General features: G+C 49.6%; 1 protein-coding gene across 1 annotated transcript; it reads right to left on the bottom strand.

Annotated features, from left to right (window-relative positions):
- Positions 1-269: 269 nt before the first annotated feature.
- Positions 270-740, bottom strand: LOC138467277 (octapeptide-repeat protein T2-like). The gene has a single exon (XM_069607282.1). It carries the CDS (start codon positions 738-740, stop codon positions 270-272), a length of 471 nt encoding a protein of 156 aa, XP_069463383.1.
- Between the last annotated feature and the right edge of the window lie 8,005 nt (positions 741-8,745).

The raw sequence follows: 8,745 nt of genomic DNA, 5'->3' as shown, positions 1-8,745 counted from the left end.
CAAGGCGTACAAGGAAGACCCATTTCAGAGGCCTGTTCATAAGGGACTCCCTAAGGTTGATCCTGCCCCGGACGAGTACGAGGTGTCTCGTTTGATCGATTCCCGGTATCGTAAGGGCAGGTTACAGTACCTGGTACATTGGAGGGGCTATCCTAAGGAGGAGAGAACCTGGGAGCCTGACTACCACATACATGCTCTTCATCTTGTGAAAAGGTTCCATCGTTTTCACCCAGGCAAGTCGGGACCCCCAAGGAAGAGGGGGTATGCTGTCAGGAATCGAGGGTGGAAGCTGTGGGATCGATGGACACTCTGCTCCTCGCTCTGCCTTCCTGATTCCTTTTTCTCCGCTCGCGATCCCTTTCGCGCTCAACTTCTTGCTTAACTTCCTGTTTACTTTTTCTCCGCTTGCGAAACCCTTTGCGCTCTGCTCCTCGCTCTGCCTTCCTGATTCCTTTTTCTCCGCTCGCGATCCCTTTCGCACTCCGCTCCTTGCTTACCTTCTTGTTTACTTTTTCCCTGCTAGTGAAACCTCTCGCACTCTGCATCTCATTCTGCCTTCCTGAAACCTTTCTCTGCTCGCGATCCCTTTCGCGTTGCGCTCCTCTCTTAGCCTTCAAGTTAACCATTTCTCTGCTAGCGAAACCTTTTGCACTCTGCACCTCATTGTTACCTTCCTGTACCTTATACCGCTTGCAGCTCCTATCAGTTTCTGTGTCTGAGGCATCTGGCACTCCAGGCATTCTACAGTGTCCTGACTTTGGAGAAAGCCCTCGCTTTTCGATCCATCATTCCTGAATCTTCATCATTTCAGCCTGGTGAACCTGCCTTATACCTTGCCTTAGGAGCCACTCCTCACCTTGCCTGCAGATCTTCATTCAAGGGTTTTTTCTGCCGTTCCAGCTTTTTCCCTTAGGCACCGAGGCTGGTTCACTGGGAGCCCCCCACGGCAGGTTTCCACTACTGCCAAGGTGGCCTCCGGAGGGGCCAGACCTTACTTGCACCTAAGGATCTTATCTCTACCAAGAAGAAGGAACATCCCCGAATCCGGACTACGGTAAAGGACTCAGTATCAGAAGATTCAGGTGAGGAGAAGGGGGAGGTGGAGCCGAAGTCTGACACCAGTGTTAGGCAGAAACCTGTGCAGTTCCCTTAGGGACCACTGCAAAAGATTTAAGACTACAGATGTTTGGCAGTAAACCCACTTGGTAGCAGTCTGTACCACACAGATTCACTGGTAGCTGTGGCTGAGCAGTCAGACTTCCCTCAAGAAGTGTTAGGCAGTATACAGAGCATACAAAATAGGTACAGAAATACAGTAGCACAAGCAAACACTGACCAGAGCTTGGGTGTAAAAGTATACAATTATTTATTTAACACACACTTATAAAACACACTAGCACTAAATTGGTAATAAGTTCAAAACACAATCACTATTATCATATGTACATCCCTGATTACTTGTTGGACGAGTCTTAGTTAACACCACTTATTTCCAGACAGAGGTGAGCGCTTAACGTTCGATGGCACTCCAACAAGTTAAATAAAAAGGGAGGGAAAAGCAGAATTATGGAAGCATACACACTGAACACTTTTTAAAGAACCACAGCAAGTTAGGAAGGCACAGTCTACTGGTAAGCAAGGAAGTTTAGGTGCCAGGCCCACTTTCAAGGGAGCCAGGCGGAAGATGCCCAAGATCAGACAGTTACACAGAGTCTTCAAAGCGTGTGGAGGTAGTTCGAAAAAGGCTTAGTTCAGTGCAGGAAAGTTAGCTAAGGTGTCCCAGGCTAACCCAGGTTGGAGAGACGAGGATTTAATACACCTCGTTCAAACGGTTGCAAGGGAAGCCAGGCGGAACACGGTACCTTAAATGGAGAGGATCCTCCAGCGGGGGCAGTTGTTCCTTGCAGCGGGTGCAAGTCGCAGCGTCGTCCAGAGGAGGAGAAGATCTCGTCGTGGAGGAAGGATGAAGGTTGTTGCACTTCCAGGGAAGAAACCAGCCGCGGAGTTCTCCGGTACAAAGGTACTACCCTTTCGGTTTGCGGTAGTGGTGAAAACGTGGTATCCCAGTTGCCGGGGTGCTTGGCACAGGCAAGGCGGCCACGAGATGCTCCAGGCAGGCGAAAAGAAGGTAGACTGGTGATCCCCACCAGTCAAAGGAAGAAGACTCTCCGGGCTGGAGATCTCCTCTGTCGTTGGGAAAAGTGGTGAGACGGTTCAGCAGGGCTCCACCGGTGGTGTCGTCATTGCAGGCTGGCTCAGCTTCTCCCTCCTCTGATTCTTAGGTCCTGTGGCGACTTCTGAAGTTCCAGTCACCAAAGCCCTGCTTTTATGCAGCATACCCCCATTCACTCAGCCTAGCTGTCAATCAAACTTGCTAAGTTGTGAGCCGGCCGGCTCACCACTTGGGCCAATCACACAAGAGTGCGACTTGAGTTACCAAGGTAACTCAGTCCAGGGTGCCTAAACCCCCTCCCAAACCCCCTGTGGTACCCAGACAGAGTGGCACCACTTTTGGAGGCTTCTGTGGAGAAGTCCGCCAAAAAGTGGAACGAAGGGCTCGACTTGGGTTGGAGTCATAGAAGGGAACACAAACGCCATTTTAGAATCGAGTTCTGGCAAAAAATACCAACCGGCGAATTAATATTAAATAAATAAACCGGCGGTATGTTCGAGGCTATGAGAATTAAATAATTAAAGTGGGTAGCCTCGAAGAATTGGAAAATCCCATAGAGTTATATTCGCGGTCGAATATAAAAAGTAGTATCCACTGCCACCAGCCAAAACCTGATCAGGGGGGACGGAGACGTGCCCCCTCGAACAACAGACCCCGGGGCAATCGAATTGCCCCAACCAGTACATCCACAATATGATGGTTTGTACTGGTTTCTGTTCATAATTTGGGACTAGCAAAGCCAATGGTGACTTTACATGCCCTGGGAGACAGTAGTCAGTCCCAGGGTATGGAGTCTATGTTGGGGGGTCGCTACAACACCCCGGGTTACGACACGGAAGGTGCTGTGTAACCCACATCAAAAAAACACATGAGACCCTATGGAGTAAAAGACCCCATAGCCCAGAAAACACATGGAAAGTTAAAGGAACACCTCTAATCATGTCTAAGAGTGGGAGCAAAAGAATCTCACTCTTAGCAGGAGAGAAAAAAATAACCCCAAAAAATACAGCAAAGCTGCTGGGGGACTCACTGGGTTTGGGAAATTAGCCTTACAGAGAATTCCCCTAACGAGTAAGAAGGGCTGAAGGGGTGATTGGGTTGTTGAGTTGGGAAGCACCGGAGGCGTAGCCAGGATTGTCTAGCAAATGGGGCCTAATGCTAATGTAGTTGGGCCCACTGCACTGACAAAAATATCTATAAATGCCCACACAGCGCTGCTGAGTGGGCATTTACAGATTTTGGGTGGGCCTTGCCCCTCAGGCCCTACCCTGCCTACGCCTCTGCCCTCTCCCTCAGGGCAAAGACTGGGAAAGGCTCGCTACAGCAAGTCTTTCAAATTTTTCACTTTTGAGAGCAGTGTTCACATTTAAAAATCATGAACAAGTAGCAATAAGAAAGCATACAGTAGCACAGGACAGAAGACGGCCCTGCGCCTATCAATACACCCCAACGACAAAGGCAAAGATTTAACTAACATGCTTTGCTATTAGTGGCTGACACCTCACAATGATTATCATCTCTCTGTGAAGCAAAACCTCCTCTGAATTAGGGTGAAAGATAGATCTAATGTGCAAAAGGAAAGCAACACGGAAATTCAGTTTCCTGCTCTCAGAAGAAGGAGGGTCGACAACCCAATGGGTTGATGCACCTACTGCAGCCTCCTATGTGTAGGCTGCAGACGTCCCATTCAGTTGCTGGTGAGATACTCAGACAGGTTTGCAGCGCTGGGGGCCTGGGTTCGAGTCCTGCTTTCTGCATATAAATGGAATAGTTGGGTAATCTCCTTGTACAGTTGGGGTGGAAGAAAGTAGAGAGGCAGGACTGAGGAAGTGCAGGTTAAAGGAGGAGATGAGGCAGGCTAACAGAGGAGATGGGGAGGTAGGGCAGGATAAAGGGGGAGGTAGGGCCGGATGCATGGGTCCCTGTCGAGAGAAGGCGGGGCTGGCTGAGTGGTGGTAGGTCTAGAAGGGCATGGGGTAGGTTCCCTGGTAAAGGGAGGGTGGAAGAAAACAGAAAGGCGGGACTGTGGAGGCCAGGAAGTGCAGGGTAAATAAAGGAGGAGGCAGGGCAGGCTAAATGGTAGGAAAAAAATGCAAGCCCATTGTAGGGTCCATTCCACCCTCCACTGGGCACCGTTCCCCACCCCTCCTCAATGGCCCCTTTACCCACATTTAGGACCCTCTTTTACACACCCTCCACAATTCAGGGCCCTGTTCCCCCATGACACCAGCCCAGGGCCCCACTTTATCCCACATTCCCCATGCCCCTCTTGACATACCCCCACTCAGGCAGCCCCTCCTCCACTCCACAAGAACCACTTCATCCAGCCCTACCTCCGCGGCCTCCTCCGTAATTTACCCTGCACTTCGCCTCCCCTGCCTCCACAGTCTGACCTCTATGCTTTCTTCCCCCCTCCTTTTCCAGGGTACTCATTACATGACCACCAAACCTTTTAGAACGAGTGAGGGTACACACAACTGTAGAAGGAGATTACCAAACTATTCATGTGCCGAAAGTAGAACTCGATCCCAGGCACCCAGCGCTGTAACGCAAGCACTTAACCTATAGGCCACTGCAGTTAGCTGGTATTTGGTGGAGCTGGGGCCAGATGTTCTATCCTAGTTGGCTTCAGTGAACATGTTTCACAATGCAAATGGGTATGCTAGCAGGGTCATGCAGGAGAAAGATATATGCACCCAAAAGCTATTCTAAAAAGCACAGCCACCAGTGGCTCAAGTGGTAAGTGTGTGGTCTTGGAATACCAGAGACCTGAGTTATAATCCAATGTCTGGAATCTCTTAAGCATGTTTTTAAAAAAAACATAATTTTTTATTGAAAATGGGTATGCATTGCCCTGCGCGATCAGCCAACAGCTAATTAATGAATGAATTAATTGATTAATTAATTCCAATTCCTCTGCATTGTCTGCAAATCTCTCCATGACCTCCCCCCTATCTTTCCTCCATCCTCTCATTCTACTCACCCTCCCACTCCCTCTGTTTAGCTGACCTTTACCTTATCACTGTACCCCCTGCACCTTGTGCCTCCTCACGCTTCCGCTCGTTCCAACTCTTGCCCCCCTCCACTGGAACTCCCTACCTCTCCCTATCTGCTCCACTCCCACCTACCAATCTTTCCGCTCCTCCCTGAAAGCCCTTTTTCTCCACTCTCCCCCCTGACTCTCCCTCCCTACCTCTTCCATCCAAAACCCCTCTCCCCTTCCTCCCACTCTCTGCCCCTCCTCCCGATGCCCTTACATTGGATGCTGTAACCACCCGTGCGTGTCAAGACCATCAGGGAACACCCCCCCTCCTTTTGAGTAAATTGTTCTATGTACTGTACCACTGGTTTGTATCACGTTTGTAAATATGCTTCTTTCTCTTGTATTGTTGTTGTTACGGTGTAAAGCGCTATATAAACCAAATAACCATAAACATAATGGCCCTTCAATACCAGCATTCCTTTTAACAGTTGTGCCTTTGTTTTCTGGACTCTGGCCTTGGTAATGCCCATACAAAAGCTTGGCTCTCTAGCCCCAATTGACTGGAATGAAACGAGGGGAAAAGGTGTAATCTACGGGTCATGGTTGATACAATAATTGCCCTGGGACTCAAAGAGGACACCTTCTAGAGGTGCTGTGAGGAGACCATCGGCCCCCGCATAGCAAGCAAATCTGTATCAGCATCTCACCAGCAACTGAATGTGTCGCCTGCAGGCTACACATGGGAAGTTGCAGTAGGTGCATTAACCCATTGGGCTGTCGACCCTCCTTCCTCTGAGAGCAGGTAACTGAATTTCCACGTTGCCTTCCTTTGGCACATTAGATCTATCTTTCAACCCAATTCAGAGGATGTTTTACTTCACGGAGAGATGATGATCATTGTGAGGTATGAGCCCCTAATAGTTAAGCAGGTCAGTTAAATCTTTGACTTTATCATTGGGGTGTACTGACATGCGCAGGGCAGTCTTCTGTCCTCTGCTAATGTATGCTTTCTTATTGCTGCTTGTTCATGATTCCTAAATGTAAATACTCTGCTCTCAAAAGTGAAAGATCTGAAAGACTCTTGATGTAACGAGCCTTGAAACACTTGTGTATAGGCGCGTTACAAATGCCATATCATATCATTTCCCACTCTTTGCCCTGGGGGTGAGAGGGCTGCTTTCTGCCTTTAACACCCTCAATGCTGGAGTGGCTTGCTCCACCCCTGAGAACCAGGGCCTAATCCTGGAGGGAAACGGGCAGAGGTCTGCACCCTGCGTCCTCCACGCGCCCCTAATGCTCCCAAATGCGACCATAGCCCTAACGGGCACAGTCCTATGTCCGGTGTAGCCTCTATGGTGCAGCCACCCAGGTAGCTTAGGGTTGGGATATGTGCTCTTCAACATAAGCCTGGCATACTAGGCCCCAGAGAGTGTAACAGCATGCTCTGTAATCCCCTAGTGATGGTGGCCTTGGTGACGATGATCTTGCTGGAATACTGATGCCTTTTTTCCTCCCAGAAGCCCCAGAAGCCTAGTGAAATGAAGGAGTGTGCACCTCTCACTCACTGGTCTCCCGTCTCTGTGTCTAGATACTTTTCAAATTGAGTGATGGGCCTTGTGCCCGCTTGAGTAAGCAACGGGTGGGAGATCCAGTGCCAGATCTGGAGATATGAATACCTCTGTGACTCCCCCAAGCCAAAGTCCTTCTTGCACTGCTCAAATTGTTTCCCCTCCCCATTCGTCAACATATCGCGGATCATCCAGCAACCCCCCTGATACCAGGTGTCAAAGGGCGGGTCACCTGCGACCGCCGGTGTGAATTGCGGATTGCCATGTATGGGCATATACGGGGAGGGGAAAGTAGTGATATGTGCCCTTTTAATAGCTTTGTACCAGGCGTCCCCTGTGGTGGACGTGATATCGCTGCAGTACATTCTGGGCGGCCTGTCCTGCCTCGGCATCCACAGAACCCCTTCCAAATCCCCTCCCACCACTGCCCTATCCATGGACATCCAAACCTTTTTTCTATCATCCCTCTGCCAGTCTCTTATGACCCTGAGCTGAGCCACCAGATAATATACCTTAAAGTCTGGCTCCCCTACACCCCCTCGGCACATCAGAGCTTTCATAAGGGAGTCCGCCACCCTCGGCCACCCTCTCTTCCAGATGAAGCGGCTTGTTATTCTCTGTAGGGCTCTAAAAAGGAAGTCGGGATTCGGACAGGGAGGGCAGAGAAATGATACAACAGGAGGAGGACAATCGCCATCTTCAAGGCGTTGATTCTGCCCAACCATGTGATCCCCAGGGGGCCCCAATCCACCAGTTTCGATTTCACCTTCTGAAGGAGCGGAGGGTAATTTGCGGTGTACAAATCCCTGAGGGTCTTGGTCAGATGGATGCCAAGGTACTTTAGCGAGTTGGCCACCCATCTAAAACTGTAAGCTTTCTTGGGGTCCCAGACGGCACTGGGCGACGGGGTGAGAGGAAGAGCTTCAGATTTATGGGTATTGATTTTTAGCCCTGCCACTTGGCCGAACCTATCCAGTTCTCTCATCACTGCTAGTAAGGAGATCGGGTGGGTCAGTGAGAAAATCATGTCATCGGCAAAAGCTGCGATCTTATGGATCTGTCCTCCAAATGGGACTCCCTCTATGTCTACAGCCAATCTCACCGTTTCCAGAAACAGTTCCAGGTGGAGGGCGTAGAGGAGCGGCAACAACGGGCAGCCCTGCATAGCACCCCTTTCTATGCGTACCGGCGGTGAAATTTGGCCATTTATTGCTAAGCGTATTACTGGATTTCGGTAATTTGCCTTTACCCACGCCAGGAAGCCCGGGTCGAATCCCATTCTACCCAGAGCCACGAACAGGAACCCCCACTCCACCCGATCGAAAGCCTTCTCGGCATCGATCGCCAACAGAAGGGCTGGGATATTCTTCTTCTGTGACTTTTCCACTAAATGAGCCAGTCGTCTAACATTATCTGAAGTTTGCCTGCCCCTAATAAAACCCGCCTGATCCCAGTGAATTAGTTTGGGGAGGATCGCTTCAAGATGATTGGTCAGGATCTTGGTGTGAATTTTGGCATCAACGTTTATTAACGCGATTGGACGGTAGGATGCACAGTCAGTCAGATCTTTGGCCTTTTTATGGATAATTATTATTATTATTTTTTTTTTAACTGTAACATGATTTATTTGTAGAATAAGTATCACATGATTGCATGCCGATTTAGTTGAGGGAGAGGGGCACATTGAAATAGGATAGAACATCCGTGGGTGACTAAAAACGAAGGGAGAATCGTGGACACCAGATTACCTGATGTATTGGTATGTGGCATTTCATGCAACTGCCTAGGGAGAAGAGTGTGCATTTAACATTTTTTTTTAAACTTTCTTTATTGGCATTTTCAACATAACAAACAGTGAGGCCATGCGCCGACCACAACCTGAGACCCGATCCCTCCCCCCGCCCCCACTAAGCCAAGACAATTATCTGTGTGCCTCCGCCTGAGGGTTTGCAGCATTGTGTGGCATGCTAGTGACAGGACGCTGCGATGGAGATGGTGGTTGTGAGTCAAGAGCATCTGTT

The sequence above is a fragment of the Ambystoma mexicanum genome, chromosome 4q (assembly GCF_040938575.1).
Source record: "Ambystoma mexicanum isolate Mex_15411 chromosome 4q, UKY_AmexF1_1, whole genome shotgun sequence".
Lineage (NCBI taxonomy): Eukaryota > Metazoa > Chordata > Amphibia > Caudata > Ambystomatidae > Ambystoma > Ambystoma mexicanum.
This window is presented reverse-complemented; position numbering and strand designations above follow the sequence as displayed.